Genomic DNA, 21594 nt, shown 5'->3' with positions numbered 1-21594 from the left:
GGGATTCTTTGAAAGGACAGCCAGTAACACCAGAAGATAACCCAGTTAAAACTCTGTGGAGGAGATCCCCGTGCCCCCAGGTGAGGACTGAACCCAGGGCCTCGCGCTTGCTAGGTAAGCGCTCTACCACTGAGCTAAATCCCCAATCCCTGTGGAAGAGATCTTCAAAGAGAACATCAGGTCGAAGAATCCACTTCTAACTGGGAAAACAGGACAGACAACACATGGCAAACATATAGTAACTTAACTGGTTCACATATCACAATCTCTTCATGCTGCTAAAGCAACTAAGATATTGAACAGTCCCCGCTGAGAAGTGCTGGAACTGTTGTTGATAATGTATGTACTCCTAGGATATGATGCAAAACCAAGGGTTTCCAAGTTAAATACACAAAAGTACAAAGTTTAAAAACTAAGACTGAAAGGCCAGCTTGGTCTGTGTAGTGAGTTCCAGGATAGTCAGGGCTATGTAGAAAGACCCTGACTCAAAACAACAACAACTACATAACTAAGACTGGAATGGAGGTTGAGGGGGTGGACATGCCTCTGCAGATCAAACCCAGGGCCTTGCCAAGAAATGCAAAAAAGTAATTTAAAAATTTTATGATTGCATGAAGTGTGGCTGTGTGCATGTGTGTGCACGCGTGTGTGTACATGTGTGTGTGTGTGCATGGCATGGCACATGTATGAGGGTGAGAGCACAGTTTTGTGGGGTCAGCCCTCTCCGTCCACCTTTCCGTAGGCTCTGGGGATGAAACCTGGATGGCCAGGCTTGCGAGGAAGGAAGAGCCTTTGTTCACTGAGTAAGGCCTGTGGCACACACCGAGTGGCTGGACAAAGAGGCGGTGGGATCAGGAGTTCTAAGTTCAAAGTTAGCCAGAGCTACACAGCAAGTTCCTAGCCAGGCTGAACTAACTACATGAGACCCTGCCTTTCAAATAGAAGCAAATTTAAATATATAAAATACCTTTACTTGAAAGAAAAAAAAGTAATGGTAATGATCACTGGAGACACACACACACACACACACACACAAAAAAAATCAAAGGAACAAATAAAATCTCCCTGCCCCAAGTGAAGTTTGAAAGAGTCCTGGGACAAGTGAGACTACAATCCCCCCTTAGCTGCGGCTGTTCTGCCAGCAAATGCTGGGGCAGACCCTGGCTCTTCGCCCTTCCAGTGGGCTGTAGAGAAGACCAGACAGAAGCAGCTCTATACCCAGCTTTGGCTGCTGGATTAGGTCCATCCATTTGGCTCCACCAAGACCACTCTCCTACCCTACAGGAAACAGGAGACATAACCAGTAGTTCTGGAGCTGTATTTCAGAGAAAGTAGCTGTGGGCTGTAAGCAGGCTGTGGCAAACGCCCTGGTCTCAGCATGGCTGCGGCCAAAACAAGAACTAGGGTAGGCTGTTTCTCCCACTAACAAGGGATGTAAGGACCACTCATCACCATGTCCTCACTGGGTGTCTGGATTTCGTTCAGAAGGAGGCTGGCTCCCCACCCTCTGGGATGGAAACTCACCAGACTTGAGTGCAGAACAGCTGGACTTGTCCTGCTTACTGTCTGGTCCACTCATACCACTGTGCAGGCTCAGCGCTTAGAAGGGCTTTCCAGTCTTTAGGTCACAGAGACCCTTACACACAACTCTACCTTATCACTATGCCCACTAATGTGCCCGCCCACAAGAAGCCCAAACACAAGAGATTATAATGCCAGTGCCATGCCGAAGCTGTCACTCATGACAGAACAGCTGGACCCCGCCCCCCCCCATGAGAACTCCACTACAGTCCTGCTACAGCAACCACAAAGCTGGATTCAGATCCAATCCCGAGTCAGACAAGCCACGAACCCTGACAAATTAGTAGCAAAATCATGTGAAGACAAGATCACCCTATCTGCCTTGTGCGTCTTTTTCTGTTTTGTTTTGTTTTTGTTTTCTGAGACAGGGTTTCTGTGTAACAGCCCTGGCTATCCTGGAACTCACTCTGGAGACCAGGCTGGCCTGGAACTCACAGAGATCCCCCTGCCTCTGCCTCCCGAGTGCTGGGATTAAAGGTGAGTCAGTGTTTCGGTGTCATGAGTTTATTGAGCACTTGGGGAGCAAATGCAAGGCAAACCTGGTCTCTAGAGCAAGTCCCAGGCCAGTCAGAGCACAGTGAGCCATGCAGGGTCTAAGCAAGCCTCAGACAGACTAGCAATTGACTACAGACCTTTAGAACCCCTTAGCAAGCTAGACATGGTGGTGCACGCTGTAACCCCAGCACTCGGGAGACAGGCAGGAAGACTCCAAGTTTGAGGTCAGCTTGGCTACACAGTTAAAACCTTGTTTAAAAAGACAAAAAAACTTGGCCTCTTCAAGTAACAGAAACAAAAAGAACAAGTAAAACTATTCCCTATTGTAAATCCTGAGGCGGCACGTTCCTAACTTTAATCTCAAAGACAACCAGGGGACGCCAAGCAATATGGTACAAAAAAAAAAGTCTTCCTGAGCGACCCTAGAGATCTCACAAACCGAGAAGAGCTCATGCTGAAGTGTCACCAACAGCCACTACAGGAGCACAGAGATACAAGGGAGCCAGTTCCAAAGCAAACGCCATACACTGAGCTCGCATACAAGTACCTTAAGGTACAACTCACAGACCACCAACAAGACAGACCTGCATCAAGCAGGAAAAGGCATTTCTGGGTGAGGAGAAAGAGCTCTTCTTTCTCTCCACTCTCTCCCGAGAAAGTATCTTACAACGTAGTCCTATAACTCATTATGTAGACTGGGCTGGCCTTGAACTCACAGAGATCTACCTGTGGTGGTATTCTAATTGTACAGAAATGTGATTTTGATTGTATGTTAATAAATAAAGTTGCCCGGGGGTCAGAGCTATTAGAGCCATAGAAAGAGCATGGCGGTGGTGGCGCACGTCTTTAATCCCATAGATCTCTGTGTGTTCAGGGATACAGCCAGCATTGGAGACATACGCCTTTAAGACCTGGAGGGCTGTACAAATCAGACAGTGACGAGGCAGTCACGTGTTTGGGTTTACAACCAATGAGAAGGCAGAACAAAATACTATGAAAGGACAGACACACAGGAAATAGCTCTCTTTCCGGAAGCTAGGACCACCGCAGGAGGAAGGATGAGATTTTAGCTCTGAGCTCTGACCTCTTGGCTTTCTCTTTTACATTGGTTCTGTGTTTCTTATTTAATAAGACGGTTGGTTACATCTACATCTACCAGTCTCTATTTCCTGAGAGCTGTGGTGTGTGCCACCACAAGCACCCCAAGGAAAGAATATAATGTCCAACAATCTTGTTCCAGGCTGTCTATCAGGGAAGAGGCTTGTTTTCTGAATAGAGAAACAGAAACATTGATTCAACACTCAGCCTCTAAAGAGAAGTAGCAGCAGTCCAACACTTAGCAGTCCCTTAGAGACTGTGTCCTCGGGCCCAGGTGTCCTATGGCCCTAAGAAATAAATACCAGACGCATACTTCAAAGGAAAACCAGGATGTGTGTGTGTGTGTGTGTGTGTGTGTGTGCGCGCGCGCGCGCGTGTGTGTGTCCAAATCTCAATAAATTTTCTAAAAAGTTTTTACATAAAGTAGCCCCTCTTACCCATGGAGTAGTTTGCAAGACCTTTGGGGATACTAGAACTACAGAGAGTATGCTGTGCATCCTATAAACTAGGTATTAGAAATCAACAACAGAACCAGGCACGACACTCATTCCTGTAATCCCAGTACTCAGGAGCCTGAGGCAAAAGGTTCAAAGTTCAAAGGGATCCTCAGCTAATAGTAAGTTCTGAGACTCTCTTAACAACAACAAAAATCCTGGGCTTGTGGCACAGGACTTTAATCCCAGTACTGCGGGGCAGAGGCAGGTGGATATGCGTGATTCAAGGCCTACAGTATAGGCCTGGTCTACAGTTGCGGGGTCCCTACAGGTATCACAGCTGACAGGAAAACTCAGTTATAACTGAACTTGGTCAGTCAGACCGGACCAAAACTTCTGGAGAGTTTGATCCCTGGTTTAATTGTCTTCCACATTTAAACACAGTCAAACTTTAGGGAAGTCTCTACTTGACAGTTCTCATGCCAAAGCTTCAGGGATGGCGACATGGAAGGAAGCCCTCTGCAGAATACCCTCTAGAGCAGAGCACCTGAGAGCTTCATCATAAACTGAGTTCTACTGTCTGCGAAGCAATGCTGGGACCTAGAGAGGAAGGATTTGTAGTAAGCATGTGGATGGGTGCTACTGATGGAAAATGCCAAGTTGGTGAGGCCTCTTCATAAGGGTAAGTTCTAGACACTGAGAGACAACGCCTAGTAGGATTAAGGCCTAAACAATTCTCAGGAGTTGGGAGAAATTCCGGCTGAGTTGGCTGCTAATAGCAAAGGATCACCAGGTTGTGTGACCACGTCACTCAGCATTCGGGTAACTGGACATCATCTTCCTGTTTTGGAGAAAGCAGGTCTGCATGCTTGACAAGCTTGGTTGCTCCAGTGCTTCCTTTAAGCTGTACCTCCTACAACTACACCTGTCTTAGGGGCCAAGAAAAAGAAACTTCCCTTGAAACACAACAATGCATTCCTACACATACACAGTAAGTGACACCCTGCACTGGTAGAGAGACAGCCACTAGGAACAGCCACACACTAACGGGTGTATAATATACAGTCGGGACACAAGGGAGAGAGGTACAACCTCAAACTTAGAGATGGTTCCTAGAATTTCTCATTTAATGCTTTCAGACCACAGCTGGCTATGGGTAACCAAAATTACAGAAAGCAAAACACAGTGTCTATTTAATTATATTATCAAATTACTTTGGAAAGCAGAGCATGACAATATCTCTCGAGTAGCCTCCTAAACACTTCAATGAACTTAAAGTGGAAAAAAAAATAAAACTCCTAACTTTCAGTACTTTAAGTGTCTGTTAAGACAGCTCCTATAAGCCAGGGTGTGGTGGTGGTGCACACCTTTAATCCCAGAACTCAGGAGGCAGAGGCAGGTGGATTTCTGTGAGTTTGAGGTCAGCCTGGTCTGCAGACAGAGTTACAGGACAGCCAAGGACTGTTATAAAGAGAAACCCTGTCACACACGCACAAAAAAAAACTGGGTTCAAGGCCAGCCTGATCTACAGAGCGAGATCCAGGACAGCACCAAAGCTACACAGAGAAACCCTGTCTCGAAAAACCAGTAACAAAAAAAACAAAACAAAACAAACAAAAACTAAAAAACTAAGGCCGGGCGGTGGTGGCGCACGCCTTTAATCCCAGCACTCGGGAGGCAGAGCCAGGCGGATCTCTGTGAGTTCGAGGCCAGCCTGGTCTACCAAGTGAGTTCCAGGAAAGGCGCAAAGCTACACAGAGAAACCCTGTCTCAAAAAAAAAAAAAAAAAAAAAAAAAAAACTAAAGATAGCTCCTATATGCAACACTTGCTATAGGTTCTTCTCAAAACAAGTAGGATGCATTTTAATAAAGTGTTTAAAATAATCCTTATTTTTATGTGTTTAGCATTCAAATTAAATTTGACATTATGTAAAGTGGGCTGTGATATATACAGGCAGCTAGCAGCTATTTCTCCCCATAGGCAAATGAAAAGGATCTGAGGAATTAAGAAGAGTATTTCTTTTCTAATATATAGCAAATGGTCATTTCACATTTGACCCCACCCCTCACCCCAGAAGCTCATTAGTAGTGACCACAGTCAGCTAGGCAACAATGGCCATTCCAGCAGCTTTCCTAGTCCATCTACTCATGGCTTCTATCCACTAAGCAAGGTGTTACCCTAGGCCTTTAGATGAGAGAACCAGAGACATTAAAGGTCCCTCTGATAGTTACAGTATTAATGACTAATAAAACCCAATACCTTGAGTATTAAAAACACAAAGTTTTGGTGTACCATAGTTAAGTATATGTCTTATCACATATGATGGCTAATACTGTTAGTATTTTGAACTGCCCCTTGGGTACCCGCCCCCTGGGGACCCACCCAGCATCCTGCCGCCATCTCTCCCCTCCTCTTGCTAGAGGTAGCACTATGCACCTCTTTCTCTCTCTCTCTCCCTCCCTCTCCTCTCATTCCCTCCATTCCCTCCTCCCTCCCCACAAAATAAACTTGGACGCCACCTCTGCCATGTGGATAACTTTCCACCATCCGCAGCTCCGCATGGCGTATCTCACCCACCACCCGCCGCTGGGCACCTTGATCTAAACCCGCCAAGGCCTCCCACGCGCCATATCATTACAGATACCTGAGGCAGGACTATCACAGAAGTTCCAGGCCAGCCCTGGTTACACAGACACTGTCTCACAGCAGCAACCTAAGTCTCTACCTTTTCTTTCTTATTTTTTTTCTGCCAGGAGGTCTTACTATGTAACCAAGTTGGTCTCAAACTCACAAAGATCCACCTGCCTCTGCCTCCTGAGTGTTGGGATTAAAGGTGTGCACCATCACAATGGCCAAAACTATATTTCTTACTTCATCAAAACTATAACTAGTAGGGCATGCCTAGGTACCTCAAAAACAGCCAGGTGAGGTCTGCAAGGTGGTACCTGCAGGTGAGAAGGGTGCTGTCAAGCCTGATAAGAGAGCTGAGTTCTTGGAATCCACATGATGGAAAGAGAAAACTGACTTCTACAAGTTCTGACCTCCGATCAACACTCAAGCTATCACACACAGACACACACAGTTCTGTGATAAAGGCCAAATCAATACATACGTGTTAAGAAAAATAAAGTTTCAACACAGGAGTTATGGGGTGGTCTAAGGAAGAATAAAATTTAATATATAAGAAGAAGAACCCGATGGAGGGAAGTGGGAATCCCAACCACCACTGCTCCGGAAGTCAACACTTCGAAGTGATGCAGGCACACTTGTCAGTCAACCAAGAATCGCCACACTCCAGAACCAGGTGCTCCCAACTCGCACCTGCCGCCTTCAGCCCTCATCACTAAAGGCCACTGTGACCCGCCACTGTCTCCTTCGAAGTTCCCGGTGAGAATGCTCCACACCTTCCCCCCCCCTATGCCACCACAGCTTGCTCCCCTCTCTCATCCCAGCTCACAAGTGGCCTCTCACCCTCGCCCACCCAATAGATTTCTGGGTTTTGCAGCATTTCTGGACCCTTCAATTGCCTAGACACCCCTGTGAAGCAAAACCCTTACATAATACACCCTCATGCTCTAACCCAGAGAGAAAACAGTCCAACACAGGAAGGATTCTTTCCACAGCTTCAAACAGGACTCAAGCAGCAAGTGTCTGTAGTCCTGTGTGTTTGGGGGGTTGAGGTAAAAGGTTTACTTCAGCCCAGGAGTTTGAGGCCAACCTTGGCAACCTAGTAAGAATGTCTTCAAAATAGCTGGGCGGTGCTAGCGTACACCTTTAATCCCAGCACTCAGGAGACAGAGGCAGGCACATCTGTGAGCTCAAGGCCAGCCTGGTCTACAGAGTGAGTTCCAGGAGGCAGGGGTACACAAAGTAAACCTGTCTCAAAAAACCAATAAACAAACAAACAAAGAAATGAATGAGAAGCAGAACAAAACACAGTAAGTTTCATTTCTTATAGAACACCTTACCTCACATTCTGAGTAGGATTCCACCTTTCAGAGGGCAGTTCTCCACTCTGTGGGTCATCTACAGGCGGATGAAGAATTGAAATGCATACATCTCCATTCTACAAGACAACAATACGACATTCGGTAAATATGTAAAATTGATGTGAGCAAGGCGTGGCAACACACACCTGCAATCCCAGTACTCAGACTGAGGCAAAAGGATCTCAAGGATGAGACCAGCCTGGACTACATGGTCACACCTGGTCTACACAGGAGTACATGTACGTGTACACGTACACACACACACACACACACACACACACACACACACACACACACACACACACACACACTTCTGTGATAAAGGCCAGCCTGGACTACAGTCTACATGGCAAATTCCAAACCAACTAGGGCTACACAGTAAGAACCTGTCTTTAATAAAACAAACAACACAAACCAACAACAAAAAAACAAAACATGCAATGTATAAGGCATATAATTTTTTTGCTAAAAATTGTTTCTTTTTATTGTGGGGAAAAACAATTCTCCATGTTAAAATTCAAAGTTGAAGAAAAATTAAACAGTATAAAAATTCACTTGGACCAGGTTTGGTGGCACATGCCTGTAATAATCACAGCACTTAGTAAGACAAGAAGCAGGAGGACCACTCCAAGTTTGAGGCAGCCTGATCTACATATATCAAGTTCCAGGTCATCCAGGGTTACACAAAAGTTGTATCCTTTCTCAGATAAAACAACAAAACCACTTGGGCCAATCTCCAAGATGTGTGTCCTGTCTGTAGCACCACCATCCTTCTTAAACAAACAAACAAGATAATTCTTGACTATATGGTTAAACACTAACTGGTGTAGTTATTATAGTTTGCTCCATAAACATAAGAACTAATCCAACAAGTACATTCTGATTACTTCAAACACATCACATGGCCTACATATGCCATACAGAGAGGTAGATAAATGGACACACATTCAACAGAAAAATATAGCTTAAGTAAAATAGTCATGTGCTTCTTTAAATCCTCCCTGCCTTTCTTTTCCCGTTGTTTTGAGACAGGGATTCTCTGTGTAGCCCTGACTGTGCTGGAACTCGCTCTGTAGACCAGGCTGGCCTCAAACTCAGAAATCCACCTGCCCCCACCTCCTGAGTGTTGGGATTAAAGGTATGGGCCAGCAATGCCCAACAAGTCACTTGTTTTTTTTGTTTTTTGTTTTTTTGTTGTTGTTGTTGTTGTTTTTATTTTTGTTGTAGTTTGAGACAGGGTTTCACAGTGCAACAGCCCTGGCTGTCCTGGAACTCACTCTGTAGACCATGTTGGCTTCAAACTCACACAGATCGGCCTACCTCTGCCTCCTGAGTGTTGGGATCAAGGGTGTGTGCCACCACACCCAGCTAAGTCATTTGTTTTTTAAGAATCAAAACTGGGAGTTAAGAGTTAAACAATTTTTGAACCTATATGTATAATATAATGTACAAAATTGTTATATATAACTCAAATTTAAAACACATACAGATGTTTATGTAATTATAAAATAGAGCTTCTAAAAAGTTCTGTGTGCACCAGGCGGTGGTGGCACACACCTTTAATCCCAGCACTTGGGAAGCAGAGCCAGGTGGATCTCTGTGAGTTCAAGGCCAGCCTGGTCTACAGAGCGAGATCCAGGACAGGCACCAAAACTACACAGAGAACCCTGTCTCAAAGAGAAAAAAAAACAAAAAAAACCAAAAACCAACTTCTGTGAGCTGGGCAGTGGTAGCATATGCCTTTAATCCTCAAAGGAGGCTGAGCTCTGAGTTTGAGGCCAATCTGGTCTACACAGTGAGTTCCTTGATAGCCAGGGCTACACAGAGAAACCCTGTCTTAAAGAACAAAATAAAACCCTTCTTTGTATGTGTATGTGAGTATATTTGTGAGCATTTGCGGAAGCCAGTGGTCATCAATATGAGATTCCTCAATGGCTCTCTACCTCAGTTTTGAGCACGTAGCTATTCAACTACATCCTCCTGTCCCTGTCTACACAGCATTGGAATCACAGATGTCACTGCACGGTCACACTTGGCTTTTCACAGGGGTGCTGGGGATATGAACTGAGGTCTTCATGCCAGCACAGCCATCACTTACAGAGGCTGGCCTCAAACTCAGAGACCTCCCTGCCTCTGCCTCCTGAGTGCTGGGGTTAAAGGTGTGGGCCACCATGCCCAGAAAAAAAAATATTAAGAGAATAAAATTTTAGGAAAATAAGATTAAGATAGTGTATTCTAAAAACTAGATTATAATTGGACATCAAAGAAAGGTGAAAGACAGACCACAGTACGAAAGAAAGAACTGTATGTGGAGAGAACAGATGAAAAAAAAAAAAACACACACAAGAAAGAGGCTTTGTGGTCATAGAAGCTTCTACATAGGTCCCCAATAATGAGTAAAATTTCATAAACCTAGAGGAAATTTAGACGTGTGTCTGTCTAGAGAAATCAACCAGCATCATAAACATCAGAATAGGAGCTGAGGACAGCCTCGCTGGCAGTGTTTGCTACATGAGCACAAGCACCTGACTTGGACCCCTGGATCCATGGAAAGAGCTGGGCATGGTGGAGCGTGCTCATCATCTCAGCAGCAATGCTTCCGTGGGCTTCCTAGCCAGCCAGCAGAGCCTATGGGCTCCAGGTTCCAGGGAGATCTTGTACCAAAAGAAACGGGGTAGATGGCTCCTGAGGAATGACTCCTAAGACTGACCTCTGGCCTCAGTTCAATCACACATGCACTCACGTACTATGTGCACCATACATAATAAATACATAAATAAGTAAAAAAATAAACACATGATAAAATAAAATACTCCCGGGGACTTGTTTCCTATTACTGCTCTAATAATTACCACAGCACAATGGAGTGAACAGCAAATTCCGCCTTTTTGCCAACATGGTACCAAAAGCGAAGAAGGAAGCTCCTGCCCCTCCCCAAGCCGCAGCCAAAGCGAAGGCCTTGAAAGCCAAGAAGGCAGTGCTGAAAGGTGTCCACAGCCACAAAGAGAAGATCCACACGTCACTCACCTTCTGGCAGCCCAAGACCCGGTAGCTCTGAAGGCAGCCCAAACACCCTTGAAAGAGCATGCCCAGGAGAAACAAGCCTGACCACTACACCATCATCCAATTCCCCCTGACCACTGAATCTGCCATGAAGAAGATAGAAGACAACACCACACTTGTGCTCATTACGGATGTCAAGGTCAACAAGCATGAGATCAAACAGGCTGTCAAACTCTATGACACTGATGCAGCCATAGTCAATACCCTGGTGAGGCCTGACAGAGAGAAGAAGGCGTTATGTTTGGGTGGCTCCTGATTATGATGCTCTGGATGTTGCCAACATCTAAACTGAGTCCAGCTGGCTAATTCTGACAGAGTTAAAGATCAATGTGTTGGAATTCCCCTTCCCTATACTAAAACTATTCTTCGGCCAGGGAGATGGCTCAGGGGAACTTCTAACTCTTCAACAAGGACATACAAAGATACCAAAATGGTTGAAATAGAAGAGAATTCAAAGATCTAGTTTTTAAAAAGATCAATGACCCTAATGACTGCTCAAATGGAAACTTGGATAAGCCCTGAGACCTGCTTAACACCCTCATGTCCTGCCTGCTTGTCTTCTGTGCTCCTTACATCTCTCAACTCTCATCTGCAGTGGACGGTGACTGACACAGAGGACCCACAGCTGGCCACCAAGGTGCAGAAAGTAAGAGACTACAAAATGCTCATCCCTAAAGGAAACATATACCTCACCACCGCCACCCTTGGGAATGACTGTAAAGAGAGGGCAGAAATAGCGTCAGAGCCCGAGGTGAAAGCACCACAAGGCAAGCTCCTGTGGACACGGCAGAGCACTGCCCATTGGAACTTCAGCACTGTGAGAGCACGCAACACCGGGGCCAGCCCAAGCCCCATCAGATAACAACACGGAGAGGAAGCTGGGCACACAATCCCACTCCAGCTGTGAACAACAAGCTACCGTTAGCTGCTGGGAGGGAGGGGTCAGATCCTCTAAGACCCCAGGACCTGGGAAGGTGCGCATTCTCCAGTGGGAGACCACACATCCAAGAACACTTTGGGCAATACAAATTAGTATGAAGAGTTTTTAAGAGACAGGAGGAGAGCTGAGGGAGGCAGAGAGAGTAAGAGCAGAGGAAAGAAAAGGCACTTGAGTGGATGGGGAGAGGGGCGATCAAGATGATCAAGCACACACAAAATCCAAAACTCTCAAAGAATTTAAGCAGAGATTACAGAGTAGGGAGTGGGAGGAAACCGTGAAAAAGAAAAATGTTTAAAAATTATTCACTATGAGCTGGAGAGATGGCTCAGGGGTTAAGAGCATTGACTGCTCTTCCAGAGGACCCAGGTTCAATTCCCAGCACCCACATGGCAGCTCACAACTGTCTGTAACTCCAAGATCTGACCCTCACACAGACATACATTCAGGCAAAACACCAATGCACATAAAATAAAATTAAAAAATTAAGAAAAATCATTCACTAAACATCATAAATGAAGTGGCCTAGGCAGACGGCTTTATTAATATCAGGGATTAAAGAATGAGGAATTGGTACATTCGGATATCAACAAAAAAAAAATCAGAATATTCAAGAGACATTGGGAAATCACTAACAGAGCAAATTTTAGAATTTCTGCTATGCAAGAGGCAACTGAGACAGACTAAAGTCCTCCACAAAGAACTCAGGAATGCTCAAACTGCACAGGGAAGAGCACACCAACTGGTTACCCCATAACAAATGGTCAGCCCAGAAAACATAAGTACAAGTGACATTAAACAGACTGAGCAGGTTGTATTCATGTATATATAACAATTAATGAATGAGAGGCCATGGAATTGAAACAGAACAAGGAAGGCTTATGGGAGGGAGGGAAGACAAGGAGGAAATGTTAGGACTATGTTATAATCTCACACACACACTTTTAAAAATATATAATACAACTCATTTGGGGGGGGGCAGGGTATCACTATGCATCCCTGGGTGGACTAAAGCTATGTAGAACAGGCCATCCTCAGACTCACACCTGCCTGCCTCTGCCTACCAAGTAGGAATTAGAGCCATGAACCACCACACCCAGCAATCAAATATTTAAAAAATAATAATAGAGAGATATGAGATATGGCTTTTTCATAGGACCCAAGTCCAGTTCTATGGCATCGTTTTAATTTAATTTAATTTCCATGGGACTTTTTCCTAACAGCACATGCACCATTTTGTGAGTCAGTGAAGTCTCACTGTGTGTCTGATGTGTATTTCAGCTTATTCATTATCTGGTTCTCTTCATATCTCCAATCCGAGTCTGCTCAGTCTGGCCTGGGCTTTTGTTAATCCTCCTGCCTCGGCCTCCTAAGTACACACTTGTGGCTTACTTTGGCTACTTTTCAATTAGGTTAATCCTTTTATTAACTGTTGTTTTGTTGTTGTTGTTGTTGTTTTTTTTAATTCTTTAAAGAACTTTACAGACCATGCTGGCCTCAAACACAGGAATCTTCTTCCTGCCTCTTCCTCTTGAGTATATGTCTGAGCAGTTTCTGAAGAATTTTTTATGAAGAAGGGATTCCGTATCATTTTTTTGTTTGTGAAAATCCAACTATTAATGAGATTGCTACTTCCCACTTGTGCTAATTTTTATGTCAACTTGACACAGGCTAGGAGGATCATCTGGGAAGAGGGAAAATGTCTCTATCAAATTGATCTGTGGACAGTATTTGGGGCACTGACTGATGTGGATGAGAGGTTGGGGCCACCCTGAGCAGTGGTCCTGGGCTGTGTAAGAAAGCAGGCTGAGCAAACCATGAGAAGAGTAAGCCAGAGGGCAGACTTGCACCATGGCCTCTGCATCAGTTCCTGCCTTGGCCACCCTCGATGGGCAGTGCCCCAGAATATGCAGACCAAATAAACCTTTTCCTCCGGAAGTTGTAGTGCTTTATCACAACAGAAATCCTAGCAAGGACGACACGCAGTGAGTTTGGTGTCATTTCTGTCAAATCTATTGATTATCACTAGGCATCACAGTCCTGCCTACAATCCCAATACTTGGGAGCTGAGGAAGGACAGCAGCATGCTGAAGGCTACTCTGGACTACATGGCAAGATCTTACCTCAAAAAAAAAAAAAAAAAAAAAAATCTCATAGCTACAGATGTTCTCCATTATTTATTTATTTATTCCTTTTTTTTGGTTTTTTGAAACAGGGTTTCTCTGTGTAGTTTTGCACCTTTCCTGGAACTCGCTTTGGAGACCAGGCTGGCCTCGAACTCACAGAGATCCACCTGCATCTGCCTCCCAAGTGCTGGGACTAAAGGCGTGCGCCACCACCGCCCGGCATGTTCTCCATTATTTAAGGTTCTCAATTCTTCATCATAGCAGTACTAAACTCTCTTGGTAACAACAGTTTCATACTATATTTTAATTCCTTTTCAATGTTGTTTTGGTCTTCTAGGTCTCATTATTTCTTTATAAATTTTATATCATCTTGTTGATGTTTGCAAAAAACACGGAGAGAGATTTTGATATAGATTGTTTGTGGGTCAGACTGCCAAATACTATCTGCCCCCCTAAAGTTGTCTTTCTTGGGAGCTCAGCTGGTAAAGTACTCGATACACAAGCATGAAGAACCTAAATTCAATCCCCAGTATGCACACAAAAAGCTGAGTATCACGTATGAGAGAAGAATAAAAAAAAAAAAAATGACATAGAAAGCTAAAAAAAAAAAAAAAAATGATAAAAAGCTGAGTGGATGGGTATTTTGTCTACAGGTTTATATGGGTACCACATGTACACTGGTGCCTGAGGAGGCCAGAAGAAAGCATCAGACCCCCGGGACTGAAGCTATAGACAGCTCGGAGCTGCCATGTGAGTGCTGGGAATCAAACCCTGGTCATCTGCAAGAGAAGCCAGTGTTCTTAACGGCTGAGCCATCGCTCCAGCCACACACATAAAAATACCCATACACATAAAAACCTGAGTGTTATTTCTTAATAAAGAGAAATGGAAAACAAAACAAAACAAATAAACAAGAAAAAACACCCTGAGTGTTGTGGGGCACTTATAATCTCAGTGCTGGGTACAGATAAAGGTGTATCCCCAGGGCTGGCTGGCCAGCCACCCTAAACTAGCTAGTGGTCCTTAGGTCCCACTGAGACCTCAAAAAGGAAGGTGGACAGCATCTGATGAACAACACCTGAGTTCTCTCCTGGCTTCCGTGTGTGTGCACACACACAGGGACACACAAAACAGTTGCTTTTATTTGCATGTATAAATGTACAAAATAATGGGTTTGGGCCTAACATTCTCACATACATTGATACCATATTTAGAGCATATCTACCCCCCCACCCTCTCTTCTTTTTTTTCCCTCCTGCTGATACCCTTCCTATTTCCAATAGTCCTCATTCTACTTTTATGTCTGTGTGTCTCATTTGTTTACTCTTTCTATTTTTAAGATTTGGATTCATTAGAGAGAAAACATTTGTCTTTCTAAATCTGGCTTATTTTGTTTGACCTAACTGCCATTTCTGACCATTTTCCTACAAATGACAGGACTATTCTTTTTGGCTGGGTAATATTCCATTGTGAGTATATACTACATTTTATTTTCCCCCGGTATGATTTTGTTGTTTGAAATAGGGTCTTACTACACAGTCCTGTCTGATTCAGCCAAATGCCTGCTTCTGCCTCTGCATTTAATCTCTGCAGTGAGATTAAATGTGTGCACCACCATGCCTGGCCTTTTTTTTTTTTTTTTTTTTTTTTTTTTTTGGTAACTATTCTGAGGCCCTGCTAGGCCAGAACTGGCACTGACCTGGTTAAAAGCTTGCGCTTTATTTTACTTTTAAGACAGGAAGCCTTATCTGGCCTGGGTACTTGCTACTTAGCCCAGGATACCCTCAAACTTGTAGAAATCCTCCCGACTCCATCTCCTAAGTGTTATAGTAACAGGAATGCTCTAGTTTATGTGATGTTGACAATTATTGAGCCCTACACTGATTATGTAACCTGATTGTTGTGAATAGTGTCAAGGCACGCAGGAATCTCCACTGTATCTAACTTTGATTCCCCTAAGTATATATATAGCAAGGAACAATACAACCTGATTACGTGGTAGTTCCGATTTTTTGAGGAACCTCCATGTTGACTTTTATAGTCTCTGTACTAACTCACAGGCCTAATCACCATACAGTTCCTTTTTCTCTCACAACTCGTGCAGTATTCATTGCCTCCACACCCCTTCTTTCTTTTTAAAAACTCATGTGTACGGGTGTTTTGCTGCACTATGTCTGTGCCCTGTGTGAGCTTGATACCCAAAGAACTGGGGCCCTGGACACCGAAAGACGGTGTTACAGATGGTTGTGAACCACCTTGTGGGTGCTGAGAATCAAATCTGGGTTCTCTGGAAGAACAGCTGTGTTCTTAACCATTCACCATCTCTCCATCCAGTCCTGTATTTTGTTTTCTTGATTAATTGCTTTGACTAAAGTGAACTAGAATTGCAATGTCATTTTGATTAGCATTTTCCTGACTGCACATACACCTCTAATCTCAGCACAAAAACAATAGCCCCCATATTAACATGTTCTAAAAGCAGCTAATGCACATTTGAGAAAAACTGAAGGTACACACACACACACACACACACACACACACACACACACACACACACGTACAGAAATGGCAGATCTGTAATCTGAGCACTTGGGAGATAGTGGTAAGAAATTCAGTCTTTCCTGTTCTATATATATGAGAACATGATACACGGCCCCGTCTCCCCCCCTCCCTCCCCCCCCCCCCCTCTCTCTCTCTCTCTCTCTCTCTCTCTCTCTCTCTCTCTCTCTCTCTCACACACACACACACACACACACACACACACACACACACACACACGAAGGGAAAAAGCACAGATGGCAGACAGTGGTCCAAGCTTTGGCAGAGTATGTGGCTAATATGTGCAAGGTTGGGGGTTTAACTGCAAGCAGTAAAAGAAAAGAGAGAGGGCCGGGGAGGTTGCTCAGTGGTTAGAGCACTGGCTGCTCTTCCAGAGGACTCGGGTTCAATTCCCAGCACCCACATGGCAGCTCACAGCTGTCTAACTCCAGGTCCAGGGTACCCAGCACCCTCACACAGACATTTATACAGGCAAAAATACCAATGCACATAAAATAAAATAAAATGTTTTTAAAAGATAGAGAAGAGAAAGAAAGAGATGTGGAGAAGAAAGGAAAACAGGCACAGCCCGGGTCCAACACTCAGCACTGTGAGCATAAGCAGGCCTTCTGTGTGTGGTCCCCGCACCAGCACTGTGAGCATAAGCAGGCCTTCTGTGTGTGATCCCCGCACTGCAGAGGCTGAGGCTGGAAGCCAGCCTGGGATACAAAGGGAGATCCTGCCTCAAAACACTAAAATAATATTTTAAAAAAAAGAAGAAAAGAAATTCTCTGAGGAGGGGGTGCACACCTTTCATTGCAGCACTCGGGAGGCAGAGGCAGGCGCAGGCGGATCTCTGTTGAGTTCAAGGCCAGCCTGGTCTATAAAGCAAGTTCCAGGACAGGCTCCAAAGCTACACAGAAAAACCCCGACTCGGAAAAAACAAACAAACAAACAAAACCTAAGATGAAACCCACATAAAGACTTTGGAGTTAAATATAAGAATATGGGTTGGGGATTTAGCTCAGTGGTAGAGCGTTTGCCTAGCAAGCACAAGGCCCTGGGTTCGGTCCTCAGCTCTAACAAAAAAAAAAAAAAAAAAAAAGCCGGGCGGTGGTGGCGCACGCCTTTAATCCCAGCACTCGGGAGGCAGAGCCAGGCGGATCGCTGTGAGTTCGAGGCCAGCCTGGGCTACCAAGTGAGCTCCAGGAAAGGCGCAAAACTACGCAGAGAAACCCTGTCTCGAAAAAACCAAAAAAAAAAAAAAAAAAAAAAAAAAAAAAAAAAAAAAAAAAAAAAAAAGAATATACAGAAAATTTCTCCAGAGTATCAGGTATGAGGAATATTATACAAGCCAATTAAAGATAACCTGTTTTGGCTGGGCATGGTGCTGCATACCTTTAGTCCCAGAGAGACAAGTGAGTCTGTGATTTGGAGGATAGCCTGTCTAAATAGCAAGTTCCAGATCAGCAGGAGCTATAGAGTGGAGGAAATTAATAATGATTTGTTTTAATCATAAAAACAGTAACTAAACACTGCTCCCAAAATAGATTTCTGGACAGATCATGGTGGTACACACCTTGAAGCCCAGCACTCGGGAGGCAGAGGCAGGTGGGTCTCTATGAGTTCAAGGCCAACCTAGTCTATATATAAGTCCTAGGCTAGCCAAGACTATATAGTAAAACCCTGTCTTAAAAAAATAAAAGATTCAGATTAAGCATGTATGTATGGATCTACAGAGATTGTTTGGCAGTCAAGAACACTTGCTGTAGCTAGGAGGTAGTGGCCTTATCCCAGAATTCGGGAGGCAGATCTTCATGAAATCAAGGCCAGCCTGGTCTACAGAGCAAGTTCCAGTACAGCCAGGGCAACACAGAGAAACTCTGTCTCAAAAGAAAGAGAGAAAGGGGGGGGGGGGGGAATATACTTTTTTTTTTCTATTTTGCAGAAAACCTGGGTTCATTTCCCAATGCCTACAAAGTGGCTCACAATTCTGTAACTCCAGTTTCAGGGATCTGCTGCCCTCTTCTGGCATCTGAGCACCAGGCAGAAAGAAATATGGTACATTGACACACATGCAGGTAAAACACACACATACATTTTTTTTAGTTTAAAATTATATATATCCATCTCAAGACAGGATTTCTCTGTGTAGCCCTGGCTGTCCTGGAACTCTTTATAGACCAGGCTGGCCTCGAACTCACAGATCCATCTGCCTCTGTCTCCAGAGTGCTGGCATTAAAGGGGTAAGCTTCCACACCAAGCTAAAATGAATTAAATTTTTTAAACAGAATTTATGTGTATTTTAAAAATGCTTTTAGAGTATTGTATTTATGCCCCCTTAAAAAACCTATTTCTGCAATTCTTCTTTGGTACGGCAGGTTCACTTATGTGCCTGAGTGTTTTCTGTCTGTGCCATGTGTGCAGCTGGTACCTGGACAGTAAGAGGGTGCTGGATCCCATGAAACCTGAGTTACAGAAGGTTGTGAGGCACCGAGTGGGTGCTGGGAATTGGACCTGAGTCCTCTTCAAGACCAGTCAGTGTTTTTTCCTGCTAGCCACCTCTCCAGCCTTCATGGTCCTTCTTAAAGGATGCTGAGTAAAAGGATACCAATGAGCATCTCTTCTTTGAGAAGCTCACACCCATGCTCCTGGCTGTCTTTTCTGAGTGTCTCTCTTTCTTTTTCTTTCTTTCTTTTTTTTTTTCGAGACGGGGTTTCTCTGTGTAGCTTTGCGCCTTTCCTGGAACTCGCTTTGGAGACCAGGCTGGCCTCAAAGTCACAGAGATCCGCCTGGCTCTGCCTCCCGAGTGCTGGGATTAAAGGGGTGCGCCACCACCGCCTGGCCTCTCTTCTTTTTCATGCCTAAGCCTATGTTAAAAATATCTTTAATAAAACTGTTTCAAAGAAGTTACGGAAATTATAAATCTATGATTGGTGTGATGATTAATCTTAATTGTCAATTTGATGGAATCTGATTAGAATCTCAATAGGAATAAATTTTCTGGACATGTCTGTGAGGGATTATCTAATTTGAGAAGATCTACTTTAACATAGGCAGTACCATTCTAGAAAAAACAAACAAAAAGAAAAGAAAAGAAAAAAGAAAAGAAAAGAAAAGCAGAGAGTGGCCAGGCCTGATAGCACACACCTTTAATCCCAGCACTCAGGAGGCAGAGGCAGGCAGATGACCTCTGTGAGTTCAAGGCCAGCCTGGTGACATAGAAAAACCCTGAACCCTGTCTGGCGGGGGGGGGGGGGGGGGGGGGGGGGGCAGAGAGACCAAAAAAACATTTCTCTCTGGGTTTGTTTTCAACTATTTTATGCTCCCTGAGGCTATGACTCTCCCACTACAATGAGCTCTACCCTCAAAATGAATCAAAATAAACCTCCTCTTCCTTAAGAAAGTTGTTCTGTGAGGTATTTTCTTCACAACAATAAGAAAAGCAACTGAGCCGGGCGGTGGTGGTGCACGCCTTTAATCCTAGCACTTGGGAGGCAGAGGCAGGCCGATCTCTGTGAGTTTGAGGCCAGCCTGGTCTACAGAGCAAGTTCCAGGACAGGCCTCAAAGCTACACAGAGAAACCCTGTCTCAAAAAACGAAAGAAAGAAAGAAAGAAAGAAAGAGAGAGAGAGAGAGAGAGAGAGAGAGAGAGAGAGAGAGAGAGAGAAAGAAAGAAAGAAAGAAAGAAAGAAAGAAAGAAAGAAAGAAAGAAAGAAAGAAAGAAAGAAAGAAAGAAAGAAAGAAAAGAAAAGAAAGAGAAAGAAAGAAAGAAAGAAAGAAAGAAAGAAAGAAAGAAAGAAAGAAAGAAAGAAAGAAAGAAAGAAAGAAAGAAAGAAAGAAAGGAGAGGGGGGGAGGGAGGGAGGGAAGGGAGGGAGGGAAGGAGGGAGGGAGGGAAGGAGGGAGGAAGGGAGGAAGAAAAGCAACTGATTGGCAACATGAAGGCCCATGGGATACACAGTTAAAAAGTAAAGAGGGCTGACCAGAGTTCAAGGGGGAGAGCACTTGTCTAGTCTGCTCATAGACATAGGTTTGCGTTCCAGACGCTTTTAAGAAAAATGAACAGTGGGTGGCGGTGGCCCACACCTAATCCAGCACTAGGAAGAAGGCAGAGGCAGAAGGATCGACACACAGAGAAACCCTGTCTTGAAAACCAGAGGGAGGGGGGGACGTATTAACACTGATAACAAAATCTTAACACAACACTCAGCATTTTTCCCTGAACTAAGGTTATAAAGTTGAAGCACAGTGTGATTTCAAATGGGGCAGGAATAAGACACAGGAATATAATCCAATCACTGGGGATGCGGAAGCAGGACTGCCCTGAAATGGAAGCTACCTAGTACATAAGAGCCTGTTTCCATATGTTATATGTATGCATGTATACACGTATATATGTATGTGGGAATGTACAGGCTGAAGCAGGATAAGAAGTTGTTTGAAAACAGCATTAAGGTTCTCTAGTGAGTTCTTTGAACAGCTAGTCTCAACAAACAAAGAACCAGGGACTGCAGAGACGGCTCATCGATTAAGTCCTGGTTGCTCTTTCAGAGGACCCAGGTTCAATTATCAGCACACACAGGAGCTCACAACCATATGTAACTCCAGTTCCAAGGGATCTAACCCCGTTCTTCTGGCCTCCACAGGCACTGCACGTATATGGTGCACAGACATCCTTTCAGGCAGAAATCCATAAACATAAAATAAAACATAAAAAATAAAATAAAAAGACACAGCCAAAGCTGAGTGCAGTGGTTCTCACCTATAAATTCCCAGGATCTGGAAAGCAGAAACAGGCAGAAGCTACAGGATTATAACCTGGGCTACTGAGACCTATCTCAACCCCACTCTCCCCAAACCAAAACACCCGAACAGAAAGAACATATGGGAACAAGAAGTGGTAGTCCACACCTCTAAACCCAACTGAGAAGGGTAGAGCAGGAGAATCAAGAGTCTGGCTACCCAGGGCAGGAGTGAGACCCTGCCTCAAAATGACCAGAGTAGGAACTGTTTTTGTAACCTTTTGTAGCCGTGAAGAAGAGTGTTTAACTGCATGTATGTCTGTGCACCATGTATGTGCCTAGTGTCCCCAGATGTCAGAAGAGGGCACTGAACCCTCTGCAACTGGAGTTATGGATGGCTGTGGCCACCACGTGGTGCTGGCAACTAAACCTGGACCTTCTGCAAGGGCAGCCAGTGCTCTTTAACCGCTGAACTGCTTCTCCAGCCCCATGCAAGTTTTTAAAAAATCTAAAGTTGCTTCAAAAAATTATTTTAGAAAGTTGATCTCAATGGTTTTTAATGTGCCTGAAACACTGGGACAATTAAAGC

At 44.4% G+C, this 21594-nt stretch overlaps 1 protein-coding gene, 1 non-coding gene and 1 pseudogene across 4 annotated transcripts in view; 2 read left to right on the top strand and 1 right to left on the bottom strand.

The window, feature by feature from the left end:
* Ube2r2 (ubiquitin conjugating enzyme E2 R2) overlaps positions 1-21594 on the bottom strand; it is an 83554-nt gene that overhangs the window by 8573 nt on the left and 53387 nt on the right. For 2 of the 3 annotated variants that reach the window (XM_076563480.1, XM_076563481.1), the window contains one exon: positions 7578-7675. In XM_076563480.1, coding sequence (XP_076419595.1) covers positions 7578-7675 — 98 coding nt within the window. Of the gene's footprint in view, positions 1-7577; positions 7676-17660; positions 17739-21594 lie in introns of all 3 variants that reach the window. The other variant, XM_076563482.1, reaches the window with a different exon arrangement.
* On the top strand, positions 10495-10948 carry LOC107402355 (large ribosomal subunit protein uL23 pseudogene; annotated as a pseudogene).
* On the top strand, positions 17273-17347 carry Trnaa-agc (transfer RNA alanine (anticodon AGC)). The gene has a single exon. It is a non-coding gene; the product is annotated as a tRNA-Ala (tRNA).

This window comes from Peromyscus maniculatus, chromosome 2, assembly GCF_049852395.1.
Source record: "Peromyscus maniculatus bairdii isolate BWxNUB_F1_BW_parent chromosome 2, HU_Pman_BW_mat_3.1, whole genome shotgun sequence".
Lineage (NCBI taxonomy): Eukaryota > Metazoa > Chordata > Mammalia > Rodentia > Cricetidae > Peromyscus > Peromyscus maniculatus.
The sequence above is the reverse complement of the archived record's forward strand: the minus strand, read 5'-3'. Positions and strand labels throughout refer to the sequence as shown.